Here is a 19,524-nt window from a genome sequence, read left to right as displayed (position 1 = left end):
AGTGATAAAGGAAGAAGTTTTGTTCCCTGATGGCAGCTACATCAACTTAAAAAGACTCTCCTGACTACCCACTTTCCTAGCTACCATTTTCTTTCCTTCTACTGATCTCTATCCATTCTTTTCACCCTAATAATCTCTATTTTTCCCATCTAGCTTGGAAAGCCCATAAATTTTTCCATTTTGGCTTAGACATGAATTATGGCATTCACTTTCATTATAATAGAATCATATTATACTGGTATTTATCAGAGATATAAAGATTTATGGCCTGGCCAACATGGCTCAGTGGTTGAGCATCAACTAGAAGGTCACAGTTTGATTAATGGTAGGGGCTCAATCCTGTGTGGGGTGTGCAGGAGGCAATTGATCAATGGTTCTCTCTCATCACTGATGTTTCTATCTCTCTCCTTCTCCCTTCCTCTCTGAAATCAATAAAAATACATTTTTAAAAAATCTAAAATCCTACCCCTTACTACAAATAAATGCTTAAAATGAAAGACACACACACACACACACACACACACACATACACACACACTTTTAAAAAACTTATTTCACTAACCATGTGCTTCCACATCATATTCTTCTCCATCATAATCATCTGAATCTTCATCCTCAGGATCTGGATGCAAAGCCTGGCATTCACACATTGCAGTGAACATTGCCTCCACTGAACAAGAAAATTAAATTATAATTAATATTTCTTCCTGGCCAATGTGCAATTAAAATTTAATTAAATAACCCACAGTGCAAATAAATTTAATGGGTAAACAAGAGGTATGCTAGGGTCACAATATTCACAAAACCTGCCAAATTCAAGGTGAATCAATCTTGAAAAGTGATTCATGGCAGTTATGTCACAAAATAGTAAGAGTTCATTTCAAGATATTATTGAGATCTCTTCATGCCTGGTCGGACTTTCTGAGGAAAAGAGTCAGAGAATCCTGGTCAGACTGCTAGTATCAGAGTGAAGCCCCTCACCATTAAAAGGGCTTATCCTGACATCTCCCACTTTGGAACTGCCATGACTCCTCTGCCCTCCATCTGGTGAGATTCAATCATAAATTATGTTTCACAGTTTATACAAATAACCAGATTCCTCCATTCGCAAAGCACACGAAAGACTATGGTGGCTACTATACATTCACTATCTTTTTATTCCCATTCTGTGTAATTGTACATTTGCTTCTTATACTATAAAGTTAATTCACTATCTTTATTATAATGAATGTATAGATATCTGGATCTCAATGATATTATAGATGCTAAAATGAAGAAAAAGCAGACGGAGGTAATGAGGGTAAAACTAAAAGTGTGTGTGTCAACGGGGAATACCTGGTATGTAAGGAGAAAAGAATCAATTCTATAGAACACTCACAAGCTGATTTATCACTAGGAACAAATCTAAATTCAGCAATAGGTTCAACATCATCATCACTGTCTTCCTCTTCTTCATCAGTAACAGATTCTTTTGATTCTTCTATAAAGGGGATAAAAATAACTTTTTAATGATGTTGCTTGTTTTGGAAAAAAGCCTAAAAGAATTTCTTAAAGGATGCTTATTGATCTATCTAAATACTACAATTTCAATTTTTACTTCAAATTACAAGAACACAGTTATTTTAGAACTAAAAAACACTTTGGGATAGTCTCTCTGGTCTAGTCACCCTGTACTTCACTAAGCCCTAGGGATTCCAAGTCCCCTCGGGGTGATGGCAGGGGTGAGGAAACACAGTCAGGCCTCTAATAAGTACAGTTTTCCAATGCCATCAAGAACAACCTACAGATGAGAATCGAAGCCCATAAAAGTTAACTGACCCAACAAATAAATTAACAAAGTCTGTATGCAAGAAAAAATACAAACAGAACATACATATGCTGCTGGTAGAAGTGGAAATTGCTACAACCACTCTGGAAATGCTATTACCCAGCAATTCCTGGTCTAAACACATATTGTGTGCACAAGGAGTTTGTACACAAATATATGTTTATTAAAGTACTATATGTTGCCCGGACGATGTAGCTCAATGGTTGAGCATTGACCTATGAACTAGGAGGTCAAGGTTCGATTCCTGGTCAGGGCACTTGGGCTCAATATCCCCAGTGTGGGGCATGCAGGAGGCAGCTGATTAATGACTCTCTCTCATCATTGATGTCTCTATCTCTCTCTTCCTCTTTATTCCTCTCTGAAATCAATAAAAAATAAATTAATAAAATGAACAAATGTAATTTATATGTATCAAAATATATTTTAAAAGATAATCATCCAACAACTATACTGTACACCTAAAACTAATACAAAATAATGCTGAATGTAAACTGTAATTGAAAAGTAAAATTTAAAAAAATCATTTAAAAAGACCTGGCTGGTGTGGCTCAGTTGCTTGGAGCATTGTCCTGTACACCAAAAGGTGGTGGGTTCGATTCCCAGTTGGAGCACATACGGGAGGCAACTAATTGATGTTTCTCTCTCTCACTTGCTCCCTTCCACTCTCTAAAATCAATAAAAAGCATATCCTCGAGAAAATAAAATAAAATAAAATAAAATAAAAAATAAAATATAGCCCTGACCAGTTTGGCTCAGGGGATAGAGCGTTGGCCTGCAGACTCAAGGGTCCCAGGTTCGGTTCCAGTCAAGGGCATGTACCTTGGTTGCGGGCACATCCCCAGTAGGGGGTGTGCAGAAGGCAGCTGATCGATGTTTCTCTCTCATCGATGTTTCTAGCTCCCTATGCCTCTCCCTTCCTCTCTGTAAAAAAAAAACAATAAAATATATAAAAAAAATAATAAAACAGTGAAAAAGGTAGTTGCAGAATATACATAATGCTACTTACATTAAAACTTTAAACATAAAACCAAATCATTATACTGCTTAGAGGTATATATTCAGTAAAAATCTAAAAGCATAGACAGGAAGGACACATACCATCTTTAGAATAACATTTAATTCCAGAGACAGAGAGTAAAGAATGAAATGGGAAAGGACACAAAAGGGATTTCAACAGTATTCATGTACTTTTATTTATTTGAAACACTAGAATAACTATGAAAAATGTTATAATTAATGCTGGATATTAAATAAGGAAAAATTTTTATTACTCTGTCAACTTTTCAGTGTTTTAATTACTTCATAAGGGGAAAAGAGTCAACAAAATACTTAAATAGACTCCCAAAACATAAAACATGTTTAAAACCAATTAAGATTCTCCATGCAGATAAAGGTGAAAAGGTATTCTTATATACTACTATTCAAAGTATATATTGATATAAGCTTTCTGGAAAGCAATATGACTATATGTTAAGAGCTTTAAAAATGTTTATTACCTTTAATGTAACAATTCTACTCATAGGAATCAATTATAGGGAGATATCTACTAAATTTTTAACTTTTATTTTTATAAGTCATACAAGCTTACTGTAGAATGAAAAAGGATAAGCAAAAAGGGAAAAATATTTAAATGGCCACTACTGTTTTAAATAAGCAATTAAATAGAACTTTTTCTGTCCTGTTTCTGTTATATATTGTTAAATATAATATACATATCCTCCAGAAACAACTTAAAACAATACAAAATATTAGAGAACTTTAAATAATTATAAAAAGTTAAATACTATAGTACCACCAAACATTTCAATGCATTTTAACAAAATGAGCCCTGGCTGGCGTGGCTTGGTCGGTTAGAGCGTCGTCCAGTACACCGAAGAGTGATGGGTTCCATTCCTGGTTGGGGCACATACCCGGGTTGTGGATTCAATTCCCGGTCAGGGCGCCGTGTGCAGGAGGCGGCCGATCGATGTTTCCCTCTCACATCAATGTTTCTCTCTCTCTTTCTCTCTCTCCCTTCCTCTCTCTAAAATAAATAAAAAGCATATCCTCGGGTGAGGGTGAAAAATGGTATCACACTGTAATTATTATTCTATAACTGAATTAACATCATTTTTTAACTTGTAAAAACAATACATGCTGGTAATAAGATAATTGAAAGAGTCTATCTAGATGGTACAACCCTAGTTCTCTCTCTAGACAAACATACTATTAAGTTTCTTTTATACAGGGATGGGCAAAAGTAGGTTTTGTCGTAATACAGAAAATATAATAATTAATAAATAGTAATACAAGAATAAAATCTGCGTTTTGCATACTCACAACTGTAAACCTACTTTTGGCAACCCTGTATCCTTAGGAATCTGCCTTAGGGCAATAAACAGAAATGTAATGAAGTATTTTTACAAATAATGACCATGACCAACATTCATCATCATAGTAGTGGCTGCCATACTTGCAGTCTTTTTGAATATTTCTAAATTTTCAACAATGGCAATGAATTTTTAGTTATTTTAAAAATCATCTAATGTCCTTAACAATAATCTGATGGTCTATCTTAGAAAGGCCTATGGAGGCTCTGGTCTGTAGCTCAGTTGGTTAGAGTACTGTCCCAGGCTGTGGGTTCTATCCCCAGTCAGGGCACATACAAGAATCAACCAATGAATGCATAAATAAGTGGAAAACAAATCGATGTTTCTCCTTTCCTTTCTCTTTCTAAAATCAATCAATAAAAACACCAAATTTTAATTAACAATTTTTAAAAAATAAAGAGGATATGGAGGTAAGCCAAAGAGAAAAGAAGTCTGGAGCTTAGAGAATCAGGATGAAAGGAACAAAATTTGGGGAAATAGGATCCAAGCATGTGTAACTTATGAGAAGAGTGGAATTCCAGAAAAAAAGAACTGGAAAATCAATGAAATAAATGTAATCCAAGTAAGATAGAAAAGTCCTAACTCCATCAATTTCAAGAAAATAATTATAGCCCAGCCGACATAGCTGTGGTTGAACGTTGACCTATGAACCAGGAGGTCACAGTTTGATTCCTGGTCAGGGCACATACCCAAGTTGCCTGCTTGAACTCCCATGTGGGAGGTGCAGGAGGCAGCCAATCAATGATTCTCTCTCATCATTGATGTTTCTCTCTCTCCCTCTCTAAAATCAATAAAAAGATATTTTAAAAGAAAATAATTATAGAGCAAATACTTTCATTGCCTACCCCAGCACTAGACGTTTTGGCTCAGTAGACAGAGCATTGGCCTGTGGACTGAAGAGTCCTGGGTTTGATTCGGGTCAAGAGCATATGCCCAGGTTGATCTCCAGTGGAGGGAGTGCAGGCGGGCACCTATCAATGATTCTCGCTCATCAATGATGTCTCTCTCTCCTTCTCTGAAATCAATAATATACATATATTTTAAAGGACCTAAAAAAAAAAAAAAAAAAAAGCCTACCCAAGCCTACTGAATCCTTACCTCCTAGTTTGGGACTCCCAACATTTGCATTTTTTAACAAGAGCCCCAGGTTTCTAATGTGCAGCCAGGTTTAAGATCTAATGAGTACTATAATCTCCTGATTTTTCTGGATGAAAGTGGGGTGCAGAGCCCTCACCGGTTTGGCTCAGAGGATAGAGCAGTTGGCCTGCAGATTGAAGGGTCCTGGGTTCGATTCCGGTCAGGGGCACATACCTAGGTTACAGGCTCTTCCCTGGCCCAGGCCCTGGTCCGGGCTCGTGTAGGAGGCAACCTATCGATGTGTTTCTCTCACACTGATATTTCTCTCTGTCTTTCCTTCTCTCTTCCACTCTCTCTAGAAATCACTGGAAAAATATCTTCAGGTGAAGATTAAAAAGTAAACAAATTAGCCCTAACTGGTTTGGCTCTGGATAGAGCGTCGGCCTGTGGACTGAAAGGTCCCAGGTTCAATTCCAGTCAAGGGCATATACCTTGGTTGTGGGCACGTCCCCAGTAAGAGGTGTGCAGGAGGCAGTTGATCAATGTTTCTCTCTCATCGATGTTTCTAACTCTGTATCCCTCTTCCTTCTTCTCTGTAAAAAAAAAAAATTAATAAAATATGTATATATTTTTAAAAGTAAACAAATTAATAAATAAAAAAGGAAATTGGGGTGCAGAGATGAAAATGTTTTGCCTACCAAGTTAATGAGTCTTCTTATTCAGTGTGCTTTTCTCTTTATCTAGTTTTATTCAAGCTAGGTTTATTTGAACCCTACCTCTTCAACCTTATTTTTTGCCATTCACCAATTGCAGTGCTCTACATTATTTATGGGCATTTCAAATCAGCATTTGGAATTGACTGACAAAGGTACCGCTAAGGTTTCCCATTTCTATGAATGAATGAATGCCTTTAAACTAAACATGATACCTAGTAATCTTGGTTATGAAATCACAGTTACATTTACTTAGATGGAAAGTAAACTTTGTGTCCAATACCTCATGTGGAAGTCTTACTACAACCCAAGGTCAAAGGCTTTTACTTTTCCTTACCCTCTCTTTCAAACTCAACTAGATTTTTATCTATCTTTGGACCCTTTCCAATGGCACTGAAATCTTATAACAAAAATATTTTCAAATAGCTGAATCAGTCATTACCACTTAATGAGGCCGAACATGCCAAAAGCCCTAAAAATTACTAAATAATTGGTGTCATACTGAATATAAATGGTCATCTTATATCTGAAATTATATTAAACCCCCCAAATGAAGGAGCAATAGAGTTCAATAGGCAAACTTATGGGATTGCCTTTTATACACTATTTCAGAGAAAAGCAACCCATTACTTAAAAGCAAGTTTACTAAAGGTGTAACAAATGTCCTTCAATCCCGAAGTTCTGTACTTCTACACACAAAAAATGAACATATTAAACTAACACAATATAGTGTACCAACATCTTGCTTTTTATCTTGAGCCTAACTTGTTTCTCATTGAGAATTCCAATTTTTTTAATTGACGTGTTGTTGTTTTTTTGAGAGAGAGGAAGTGGTAGAGAGAGAGAGAGAAACACGGTGATTCGTTATTCCACTTACTCATGCCTTCACTGGCTGCTTCCTGTATGTGACCTGACCAGAGATCAAACCTGCAACCTTGGCATATCGGGACGACACACTAGCCAACTGAGCTACCTCTTCAGAGGTTGTTCAGAATTCTTACAACCCATAGTTTACAGCCTAAAGAATTGATTTTTTAATCTTTCTTACTCCATCTTTTTCAACCTTACTAGAATTTTATGAATCCTGGTAGTTATCTTCAACAGCAAAATATGGGAATCTTGTATAACATGGTTTCTCAATCCTGACACTACTGACATTTGAACTGAATAGTTCTTTGATGTGGAAGGCTGTCTTTTGCATTGTAGCATGTTTAGCAGCATCCCTGATTTCTAACTTCTAGATGCCAGTAGCACTACTCCCCACTCCAGTCATGATAATCAAAATGTCACTGCTAAGTGTAGGGGGAGGGCAACATTATCCCCATTGATAATAAAACAAAACAAATCAGGTTCTATCATAAACTCTTGGAAGCACAAAATATACTGATCCAAGCTTGTAAGGGTGCCAAATATAAATGCCTTTACAGAGAGAAAGAAAATAAACAGTTAAACCCAAGAGGAAAAATTAGAACTATAAATCCATAATAACTGAACAATTCTAAATGCAAGCATATAGAAAAAAGGCAATGTCCAACTTATTTTGCTGTGCTGAAATTTTGCTTAAGAAACTATTATCCAAAATCGGCCAATGGCTTGAACATTACATTGATTATGATCAAAGATTGCTTTTAAATATGTAATATTTTACCAAAGGCAGCTCAAGATTACCTTAGCCCTTGGCTGAATGCATAAATAAGTAGAACAACAAATCAATTTCTCTCTCGCCACCCTCCCCAAATCAATAAATACAAATTAAAAATATAAGATTAAATTACCACACATACCTTCAAACTTGGCATTCACCATAACATATAAATGCTCTCGTGGATAGGCATTTAGGTCCCTGGACACTGCATGCAAACTAATGGTGGGGTATTCCAGTGAGAATCCCAATCCAGAGCCATCTAACCAAGACAGGCGGCTGAAAAACATGTTTTAAGTAGATTATTTCAAGCAATTAAAATCCTAATTTAACCTCCTGAAATTTATAAAGGTTCAGCTTAGACATTTTTATGCATAACAGTATCAAGCTTACTATTTAGAAATATTCCTAAAATAAGAAAATTCAGTAGCAGGAATTGAATTTAAAACCAACTCTGTTATTGTCTCTTTTTCTCCAGCTAATATTTCAGGTAAATTTGAAATGCAATTTTTCTTAATTCACATATGTGTTTCTATGCCCTTATGCTTGCCCTTATTTGGAAGGTCTTCAGGCACCTTCTTTGCTTTTGCAAATCATCTTCATCTGGTGAGGTCCCAGCTCTTCCTTGAGTCTTCACTCCAATTACTTGAGTTTATAATGATTTCTTCTTTTCCTAAGTTGCACTTATGCCCAGTAATATACCATTTAGCATTTAACTTTATGATAATGAATCTGGTACATACCCTCACCCGAATGTGAGCTACCAGAGAAACTGTCATATTCTTTATTTAATGGTCTTCAAAACCACTAGCACAGTGCTCAGCATGTAAGTATGAAATAAATACTTGGGAATTACTCATTTCTCCACTAATCCTACATTAAATGATATACACATGAAATGGCTATAATCACACTTACCACAAGTTATAAAATAATTATCACACTGAAAGACAGACTTTATTAAGACTTTCATGTACTTTGCAGCTTTAAGAGAAAGCCACAGATAAGCAAGGTAATAGTTTTAAGCTCAAAAGTAGTCAAATGCAAATATTTTATTGGTATAGAAAGGAAATATAGCCCTAGCTGGTTTGGCTCAGTAGATAGAGTATTGGCCCGCAGACTGAAGGATCCTGGGTTCAATTCCAGTGAAGGGCACATGCCCAGTTTGCGGGCTTAAGCCCCAATAGGGGGCGTGCAGGAGGCAGCGAATCAATGATTCTCTCTCATCATTGATGTTTCTCTCTCTCCCTCTCCCTTCCTCTCTGAAATCAATAAAAATATCTAAAAAAAGAAAAAAGTTAATGCAATATAGTGGTTACAAAGGGCTAGAGGGAAATACAGTGGCTGCTAATGGGTGTTGATTTCTTTAGGGGGAAATGAAAATATTCTAAAATTGATTGTGAACTCTGTATATTGATTAAAAACCACTGAATTGGGAGGAACCAAGATGGTGGCATAGGTAAACACCTGAAATTGCTGCCTCGCACAACCACATCAAAACTACAACTAAAAGACAAAACGGATATCATCCAGAACCACAGGAAGGCTGGCTGAGTGGAAGTTATACAACTAGAAGGAAAGAGAAAAGCGCACTGAGACTGGGAGGAAGTGCGGAGAAACTATGCAGGCCAGAAGGGAGTGACAAGAAATATTCAAAGTGATGAATAGCAAGAACTCACAACCAAGATTACTCTACCCAGCAAAGCTATCATTTAGAATTGAAGATCAGATAAAGAGCTTCACAGATAAGAACAAGTTAAAGGAGTTCAGGGCCAAATCAGTATTATATGAAATGCTGAAGGGTATTCTTTAAGAGGAAGAAGAAAAAGGTAAAGATAAAAATTATGAACAACAAAGTGACAACAAATACATATCTATCAACAAGTGAATCTAAAAATCAAGTGAATAAAAAATCTGATGAACAGAATAAAATGGTGAATAGAATAGAATCAGGGGCATAGAAAGGGAGTGGACTGACAATTCTCGGGGGTAAGGGGGTGTGGGGGGTTCGGGAAGAGACTGGACAAAAATCATACACCTATGGATGAGGACAGTGGGGGGAGGTAAGGGCACGGGGTGGGGTGGGAACCGGGTGGGAGGGAGCTATGGGGGGAAAAAAGAGGAACAACTGTAATAATCTGAACAATAAAGATTTAAAAAAACCACACTGAATTGTATACTTTAAATGTACAATGATGAATTGAATGTTACGTGAATTACAGTATCTCAATAAAGTTATTTTAAAAAGAAGTTAAGACAATATAACCCCTGTATCATTCTATTTTCTATACAATTTTAACAAGTCTGGTTTTCTAATTTGTAACCAAGCAAAGAACAGATACAATAAGAGAAGCTAGGACTCCCTTGGGCAGGAACAATGACAGTGCAGCAGTCAGCTCATTCATATTCAATGTAAGGAGAGGTTAAACACATTTCAGTGCCTCTAAAGGAAATCAATGTCTAACAGTATAAGTGTATAACACATGATGACCCTTACTTATCAAAACTTAAGACAAAATTAGATCGTGATAAAAATTGTACAACTCTGTAAGTACACTAAAATGTAATAAATTGTACACTTAGAAAAGCAAAAACAAAAAAAAAGTACATACTATCATTTGGAAAGATTTTCATTGAACATGCTTATTTAAAAAAGAAAATGTGGGAGGCTTAAAGTAATCAATCTTAAGGAGCTTAAAGTGGTAAAAGCTCTAGAAATGATTTTTCAGAATGACTCATCCCATTAGTCCTAAGGAAATGGATTTTATTATTGCAATTAGATTGTGTGTGCTACATGTGCCTTTCCTGGCCACTGCTTTTGTCTTACTGTGGAAATGAAATAGTGGTTATATGTCACAGAAGTATAGCCAGTCCCTTACTAAAAGTATTATTATTTTAAGCAAACACTTTAAAAGGAGCATTCCGAATGTGGGCATCCAAAACTTCAAATATCCAGAGCCATAAAACTTACTTTAATGACTCAATATGGAGATGGAAAAACTGAAATACTATAAACATAGACTCAGTGCCTACCAAATTATGGCCTTGACTTTAAAAAGCACATCATAATTGCTCTGTAGTTCCCTTCTGCTGGCAGGACACAAATGCTGCCTCAGCGGAGCATCACTCGCAGAGCTCTTATAATCTTATATATGGATGTAGATCATATACTCTACAGAGCAGAAGCAAGTTCCACTTAAAAGCATCATTTACTCTGTCATTAAGTTCTGATTTTGTCATCTTTTTATGTATTCTAAAAGAAATGCCTCCAAAACCAAGAAATCAAATTAACTATACCCAGTCCTAAAGAAAGCATGAGTTACAAAAGAAAAAAACAAGAATTAGAAAGCCAATAAACATGCAGAAGAATGTTTTGCTAATTTACAATGCTTTTGCACAATATGATCAGTGTCCTTTATTCCTGGCATGGGGTGAAGAACAGGACAGGAAGGTAAGAAAGGTCTTGAATTTGAGTTGGTTTATTTGGTTTTACACTAATTTTGGATTAAGACATAAAACACATTACTTCTAAGTTTAAATTACCTTTTAATTCTTTTAAATTCTCGCCCAAGAATATGCTTATTAATTTGAGAAGGGGAGGGGCCCTAATCGGGGATCGAACTCACAACCTAGGTATGTGCCCTGACTGAGAAATGAATCTGCAAACTTTTGGTATATGGGATGACACCAACAAATAGAGCCACCCAGCCAGGGCAAAATTACCTTTTTAATTTAATTACCTATTTTCTTTTACCTGTTTCAAATTATCTACTTTGAATAATTCAAGCCTCTCTATTCCAGTGGTTCTCAACCTTCTGGCCCTTTAAGTACAGTTCCTCATGTTGTGACCCAACCATAAAATTATTTTCGTTGCTACTTCACAGCTGTAATTTTGCTACTATTATGAATCATAATGTAAATATCTGATATGCAGGATGGTCTTAGGTGAACCCTGTGAAAGGGTCGTTCGACCGCCAAAGGAGTCACGACCCACAGGTTGAGAACCACTGCTCTATTCCCTTTCTTATTTGGCTAAAATGTCAACTTTCTATGAAAACTAAGCTTTGAAAATAAACCTGAGAATTCTAAATCTCTCAATATATATGAGAAACTATATTTACCTAAAACCAAATCAGACCCTACCCTCTTTGCCTCCTAAAGCAGTTCACCCAAACCCTTTGGGCTATAAGCCAAGCTCATGAACATGCTTTATTATTTTCCCACTCTTTCTCCCTCATTCCTCAAATAAAGAACTGCTCAATTGTGTGTACTGTATGTATTCATGTGTGTGTGTGTGTGTGTGTGTGTGTGTAAATGCTTTTTAACACATTGTTTGCGGGTAGTTTTTATCGCGCGCTAACAGGTGGCGCGGGCCATTTTTGCTAATTTTTTGCGCAAATGGCAACGTTCAGTAAAATTACGATAACTTTAATTTACGTATTTATACGTTACCCACATTCTACCGCTAGTCTATAAAAAACGTATCCCACGTCTATAAAATACGTGTCCCGCGCTCTACTACCAGTCAACGTAAAACGTATAAATACGTTTCCCGCATACAATGTGTTAAAATATATTATATTGTGATTTTAAGTATATACTTTGTTAAAACAATACTAGTGACCCAGTGCACGGATTCGTGCACATAGAATGGAAATTAATTAGAAGAAAAATTCATGCAGTAATTACATTAGTATAAAAAATTACATGCCAAAATAGTATATATAACATAGTATAAAATTGAAACACGCGTGCAATTGGCACCAATGAGAGCTTTAGATGTATCACGCATGCGCGAGTCGATGCTTACTTCTAACTTGCCAATGGGTATCATATGTACCAGCAGGTTGGTCACCCAGCCTTTTATATCTATAACTAGAGGCCCACTGCATGAATTCATGCACCAGTGAGGATCCTCAGCCTAGCCTGTGGGATCGGGCTAAAACTGGCTCTCCAACATCCCCTGAGGATTGAGAGAGGGAGCAGGCCAGGCCAAGGGACCTCACTGGTGCATGATCAGGGCCAGGGAGGGACATGAGAGATTGGCCAGCCAGGGAGGGACCACAGGAGGGCTCCAGGGCGTGTCTGGTCCATCTTACTCAGTCCCAATCAGCCAGACCCCAACAGCAAGCTAACCTACTGGTCGGAGCATCTGCCCCCTGGTGGTCAGTGCATGTCATAATGACTGGCCTACCGGTTGACTGTCTCCCTCGGTGGTCAGTGCACATCATAGTGAGTGGTTGAGCAGCCTTAGCATATCATTAGCATATTACACTTTGATTGGTTGAATGGATGACTGGACACTCAGCATATTACGCTTTTATTATCCTATCTAATAATAGACAAATATGGTAATTAACCATACCTCCACTACGCTTCCCACTGGCTAATCAGCAGGATATGCAAATTAACTGCCAACAAAGATGGCGGCCGGCAGTCATGCAGCTGAAGCGAACATGAGGCTTGCTTGCTCCAGTGATGGAGGAAGCCAAGGTTCCCTGCCTGCCGCGGCTGGGCTCTGAGCTCCAGTCTAAGCAACAATGTTGCAATTATAGAAGCTAAACAAACCCCAGATACCTGCTGGCCTCTGGCCTCTGAGCTGGAGCCGCAACAAAGTTTCAATTACAGAAGGTAAATAAATCCCAGAATAAAAAAGAAAAAAGAAAAAAAGAGACTGGGAGCTTCAGTTGCAGGCTTGGCCTGCCTGAAAACAGCCCTCAGCCCCTCATCCAGACTGGCCAGGCACCCCAGGGGGACCCCCACCCTGAAGGTGGTGCGAGCAGCCTGAAAACAGCCATCAGCCCCTCACCCAGGCTGGCCAGGCACCCAAGCGGGACCCTCACCCTGATCCGGGACAGCATTCAGGGCAAACCAGCCGGCCCCCACCTGTGCACCAGGCCTCTATCCTATATAGTAAAAGGGTAATATGCAAACTGACCCTAACAGCAAAATGACTGGGAATGACTGGTCACTATGACACACACTGACCACCAGGGGGTAGATGCTCAATGCAGGACCTGCCCTCTGGTGGTCAGTGAGCTCCCTCATGGAGGAGCTCTGCTCAGCCACAAGTCAGGCTGATGGCTGCCAGTACAGCAGTGGTGGCGGGAGCCTCTCTTGCCTCCTCAGCAGCGCTAAGGATGTCCGACTGCAGCTTAGGTCTGCTCCCCGCTGGCAAGTGGACATCCCCTGAGCTGCCAGGCTGCCAGAGGGATGCCTGATTGCCAGCTTAGGCCTGATCCCCTGGGGAGCAGGCCTCAGCCAGCAGATGGTCATCCCCTGAGGGGTCCCAGACTGAGAGGGCACAAGCCGGGCTGAGGGACCTTCCCCCCACCCCCCGAGTGCACAAATTTTTGTGCACCGGGCCTCTAATATAGGACAATAAAAATGTAATATACTAATTAGACTGGACAGCTGGACAACCTTCTAGATGAAGCCGGGGCTGTGAGGACCAAGCCCCTTGCACGAATTTCATGCATCGGGCCTCTAGTATATAGATATAAAATACACATATATATACAGATAGATAGATCCTGGCACAATAGTTTCTCACCCTTACCTCTCAGCATCCTGCTTCTAATTAGAACATTTCCCCCTTTCCCCATCTCATTCCCCTAGATAACTGCTAATACTCATTTGTCACTTCCTCTAGGAAGCATTCCCAGTTTGTTGAGATCTTGATTCTATCAAGACTTGGAAATGCCATGCAGGAAAGGACAAAATGGGAAAAGAGACGAACAATGAGTAAAGAGGGGTGAACAGAGGTATCCAAGGTACTGGTGATGTTGTATTCTTAGCCTGGACAGTAGATACACGTTAGTTTAATTATAATTCTTTAAACCATAGATATTTAACTTACATTCTTTGTGTGTGTATATATTTTTTTTTTACAAAAAATATTTTCTTCTAATAGTAATTTTTTAAAAATGTTTTTATTGATTTTAGAGAGGAAGGGAGAGATAGAAACATCAATAGGCTGCCTCCTGCACACTCCCTACTTGGCCAGGCATGTACTCTGACCAGGACTTGTACCTGCAACCTTTTGGTGCATGGGATGACACTCAACTGAGTCACACTGGCCAGGGAACAAAACTATTTTCTTAAAGAAAAGCAAATGCCCTAGCTGGTTTGGTTCAGTGGATAGAATGTCGACCTGCAGACTGAAAGGTCCCGGGTTTGATTCTGGTCAAGGACACATGCCCGGGTTGCAAGCTCGATCCCCAGTAGGGACATGCAGGAGGCAGCCGGTCAATGATTCTCTCTCATCATTGATGTTTCTATCTCTTTCTCCCTCTCCCTTCCTCTCTGAAATCAATAAAAAATATGTTTACAGAAAAAGTCAAAAATTTGTTAATAAAAAGTTGAAATAAATTTTTTTTAAACAGTTAAGAATTTCGAAGGACTTGTACTTCCTGAATGTGATAACTGTATTGTGGTTATACAGGAGAATGTCCTTGTTCTTGGGGAAAAACTCTAAAGTATTTACAGGTCAAGTAACAACATGTCTGCAAGTCTCAAATAGTTCAAAAAAAAAAAAGGAGAGATACACATGGCAAAATGTTAACAATGGAAAAATCTTTGTGAAGGGTTTGTCTATGGACATTAACAATGTAAGTCTTCTTTAGGCTTAAAATTTTTCAAAATGAAAAAGCATGTATAGAAACTTCCCCCCAAAAAGGGTTATGTTATAGAAAGAGCCAATGTACAGAAATGAAAAAGAACTATGTAGGGAATGGGAATACATCTGTGCTCCACTTTCCACCACTTAAAAGGAACTGCTCTCTCAAGATCACTGAAGGTCTCCTTGCCAACACCCAACAGGTGCTTGTCCGGTTTTACTGACCGTCCGCTCCTAATGCAGATGTGTCCCCAAGGTCCTATCCTTGGCCCTGTTCTCTCTGGGGCATCTAATCTATTCCAAAGAGTATATGCTAACACTTATACTAATGATTTCCAAACCTCTCTCTGTGATACCACTCTCCGAAGATACCTACACACATTTTTGTGTCTAACTAATCCCCACAGTTCAAAGCAAACCCATTACCTGCCGCTCAGTCCAAACGTGTTTTTCCTCTCATCCATATTTCCTCTCTCAGTGACTGACTGGTCAAAAGCCACATTGTTCAATGCCTAGATTTCTCTCTAAACCAAGGGTTTTGGTTTTTTTAACATTTTTTGTGCCCTCTGGGGTCGGCAGAATTTTGGCCTCCCTGACTTTCATCCCTGGGAGTTAAGACTGTGACTACACAGTTATCTGGTAAAAAAAAAAAAAAAAAGGAGTTTGTGGGTGTCATTAAAGTTTCTAATCAGTTGACAATAAATATGGAGATTCTCCTATTTATGTGTGTTTGTCCATTGTAATCACGGGGGCTCTTAAAAGCAGAGGATTTTCTCTGGCCAAAGTGAGGCAGCAGAAGAGAATGCCCGAAAGCTCTGAAGGGCAGTAAGGACTCGAGGTTTCATTGTGGGCTTGACGACGAATGGAAGCGCACGTCCAGGCAAACAGGGGCCTTCGTTCCACACTACAACCTGCCCGGCGGTGAAAATACAAAGTGCCTCCGGATGCCAAACAAAAGGGCTTTTCCCTCCAGCAAGGGAAAGGCGAGCCAGGACCGGGGAGGGAGGGGTCCGGTCCCCCCGGATGCGACGCAGCCTGCGTGGGATGGAGGGTGCCCCTCTCCCAAGCCCACACCTACAGAAGAAGAATCAGGTCCTTCACCAAACTTGCAAAGAGTTCCACAACCATCTCTAACCCTGCATGACCTGCCCAGGGCAACATCTCCCACATCCGTTCGTAGGGAAAGACGGGCAGGCACGTCGACGACCCTAACTCAGGCTCTGAAAACTCAAAAGCTTAAAAACGACATTTTGAGTCAAGGGCAACGCACGCACCAGTCCTCCGGTCAACAGGAGGATGAACGGCATCATGCATGAGAACTCCGTCTGAAGGAGAGAGAAAGGGAAGCTCCGGAGGAGACAGTACGACAACCATCGAGCAGCGACTCCCAGCACAGGCGTCGCCGCGGCCACACGGAGCCCGCCCCGCTCCCAGCAGCCCCCGAGGTGGCCGCCTCGCCCCGCTCCTCCGCACCAGGTGGCGCGCAGGGGCAGCCCCCGGGACCAGGGAGCCTACCTCTCAGCGATGTAAAGAGTGCCGGTGCCCAGGCCCTTCCCGTTCAGCACCGCCTCGGTATCGGGCTGCTGCTGCCGGAGCCCCTCAGCCGACCCGGGTGGCGGGAAACTCTTGAGGAAGCTCATGGCGGTAGTGAGGGCCAAGATGCAGACCGAGAGGGAGCTGAAGCGCAGCGAGACACAGCTCACCGCGTCCCGCTCCGGAAGCGATGGCAATTGCCCCGGAAGAGCAACTTCGTGGGGACCGGACCAGAACGCCATCCACCATAGAGACGAGACGCTCTAGCCAGCGCTCGGAAGCCTGGGAAGGCCCGGGTTTGTCACGTGGGTACCCCTCCTCGTCTCCATTTCTAAGGCGCCAGGCTGGGAATTACGGAGCATTCTTCCCCGCATCCTACTTCAGGGTCGGCACAGCACCCCTGTGAGAGAGGAAACACAAAGAATTATAAATCCTTTTTTCTACAAAAAGGGAAACGGAGGCCTGAGACATAGAGTCCCTTGCCTGAGGATGCACAGGAAGTAGAGACCACACTGAACCGGAGGTCAGAGGTCTCCTAACTGGGTTCCAGGCTCTTCTCACCTGAACGCGCTGCTTCCGGCGTGCTCACTTCTCAGGCTGCAGCCGTCGGTCAGGGTCCTGACGCCGCCCTGCTATCTCCGTGTCTCAAGGAGGCAAATGAACCCGAAGAGGCAATCAGCTCTGGGCGAAGAGCTGGATACTTCTGTAAGGAAATGGGTTGTCGAAGGGAAAGAATCCACCAGATGTTGAACTGCTTTACTCCTGGACACCGAAGAGCAAAGTAATAAGAGCCATGGAAACCTTAAGTGGTCATAATAGTAGGAAAGGTAACCAAGTGTTAGGCGCCAGGCATTGTTCTCGGCTCTCTACCTGTGTTGTTTCTTCATTTCCTCTTTATGACAACCATATGAGAAAGTTATTGCTGCCGTTTTACAGAGGAGAGACCCAGGGCATTAGATTCAAGAGCAGGAGTTTAAGCCATGGCCGGTTAGCTCGGTTGGTTAGAGTCTCACGGTTGCAGGTACCATCCCAGGTCAGGGGACGTGCAAGAATCAACCAATGAATGCATAACTAAGTGGAATAACAAATCAATGCCACCCCTCTATCTGTCAATAAGGAAAAATTTAAAAAAACAAGAGCTTAGCCATGAAAGACCTAGTGGAATTCAAGTCAGTCTCTCTAGGCATCACCTTTTTTTATCTATAAAATCAGTGTGTTTATTCCGATGCTGTTGGACTATTGTGGCTGGAGGATGGGAGGTCTGCAGTTTTATCTCTATCCTTTGAAGAGTTAAAGGAATTTTAGATTTTTTAATTGGGGTTATTTTGTTGGGAGTGAGACTTGGAGGAGGGGCACTCGGAGCAGCAAGAGTGTTGCAGTGTTGTTGCCATATTATACAGGTGAGAGACTGGCAGTAAAGCAGGGACAACCCTGACCGGTTTGGCTCAGTGGATAGAGCATCGGCCTGCAGAACAAAGGGTCCCGGGTTCGATTCCAGTCAAGGGCATGTACTTTGGTTGCAGGCACATCCCCAGTGGAGGGTGTGCAGGAGGCAGCTGATCGATGTTTCTCGCTCATCGATGTTTCTAAGTCTCTATCCCCCTCCCTTTTTCTCTGTAAAAAATCAATAAAATAAAATAAAATAAAACAGGGACAGATGCTAGAGCTATCCAAAGGTAAAATCCTCAGGAGTTGGAGACAGATTCAGGGGAAGTGGTGGTGAAGGTGAAGATGGGGATGGATGAAGAGAGACGTCAACGATTATTCCTTAATTTCCAGCCTAAGTCATTGAGTGGATTCTGACTCACTTCTCCAAAATGGAGAATTCAGGGGGAGGCGTAGGCTTTGAAAGTAACTCACCAATTGAATATCAATGACTAGTTTGAAGGTTCCCATGGGAAATCTATATGTAGTTGGCCATTTAGTGAAACAGCTAACAACCTAAAAATGAAATCAAGAAAAAAATTCCAGCCCCATCCAAGGCTCAGTGGATAGAGTGTCGGCCTACAGACTGAAGGTCCTGGGTTTGATGCCAATCAAGGGCATATGCCCAGGTTGTGGACTTGATCCTCAGCAGGGGGCATGCAGGAGGCAGTTGATCAATGATTCTCTCTCATCATTGATGTTTCTCTCTCTCTCCCTCTCTGAAATCAATTAAAAACGTATTCTTAAAAAGAAAATAATTCCATTTTAATGCCATCAAAATAAATAAACTATGTAAGAATATATTTACCAAAGGAAAACCACATAACATTCTTGCAAAAATTAAAGAATGGCTAAAATTAAAGGAAAGACAGCTCATGTTCATTGATTGGGAGACTTACTATTGTTAAGAATCCAATATTCCCCCAAATGATCTGTTAGGGACAAAAATGGAATATTGGGGACTAGCTATAGTTATAGGAAATATTAACCATGCTTTGTTAACCGTGATTATCTTGTTCTGATTAAAGAAAGGATATTCTAACCTGGCTGGGAGTTGTACATCCCTGTGACCTGGGAGTTCACCTTGGAATGTGGTCCATTCTTAATTAAGAATTGCCTATTATTATGGAAAGATTAACAACTTTGTTGCCCAAACAATGGAGTTCTGCCCCAGCTTGCATTGCCTACTTCCCCAGCCTGTAATTCCTACTTCCCCATGTAATCTTTGTCCTACCCAATATAAGCAGCTGGTTTATGGGGCAGGGGGTTGGGGGGGAGGTGCAGAGTAGATTTTTGTGGATGACCTGCTTACCCATAAT

At 40.4% G+C, this 19,524-nt stretch overlaps 1 protein-coding gene across 2 annotated transcripts in view; it reads right to left on the bottom strand.

The window, feature by feature from the left end:
* The window catches only part of CLNS1A (chloride nucleotide-sensitive channel 1A), a 29,623-nt gene extending 12,637 nt beyond the window's left edge, over positions 1-16,986 (bottom strand). Inside the window, exons 1-5 of one of the 2 annotated variants that reach the window (XM_036324881.1) lie at positions 16,763-16,986; positions 7,772-7,908; positions 5,766-5,867; positions 1,379-1,480; positions 563-670 (exon numbers count right to left, since the gene is read on the bottom strand). In XM_036324881.1, the coding sequence (XP_036180774.1) occupies positions 563-670; positions 1,379-1,480; positions 5,766-5,867; positions 7,772-7,908; positions 16,763-16,887 (574 nt within the window). In that variant the 5' untranslated portion in view covers positions 16,888-16,986. The remainder of the gene's footprint in view (positions 1-562; positions 671-1,378; positions 1,481-5,765; positions 5,868-7,771; positions 7,909-16,762) is intronic. The other variant, XM_036324882.1, reaches the window with a different exon arrangement.
* Positions 16,987-19,524: the final 2,538 nt, after the last annotated feature.

Source organism: Myotis myotis, unplaced genomic scaffold (assembly GCF_014108235.1).
Source record: "Myotis myotis isolate mMyoMyo1 unplaced genomic scaffold, mMyoMyo1.p scaffold_m19_p_10, whole genome shotgun sequence".
Classification (NCBI taxonomy): Eukaryota; Metazoa; Chordata; class Mammalia; order Chiroptera; family Vespertilionidae; genus Myotis; species Myotis myotis.
Note: the sequence above shows the minus strand (reverse complement) of the source record. Positions and strands in the feature narration are given on the sequence as shown.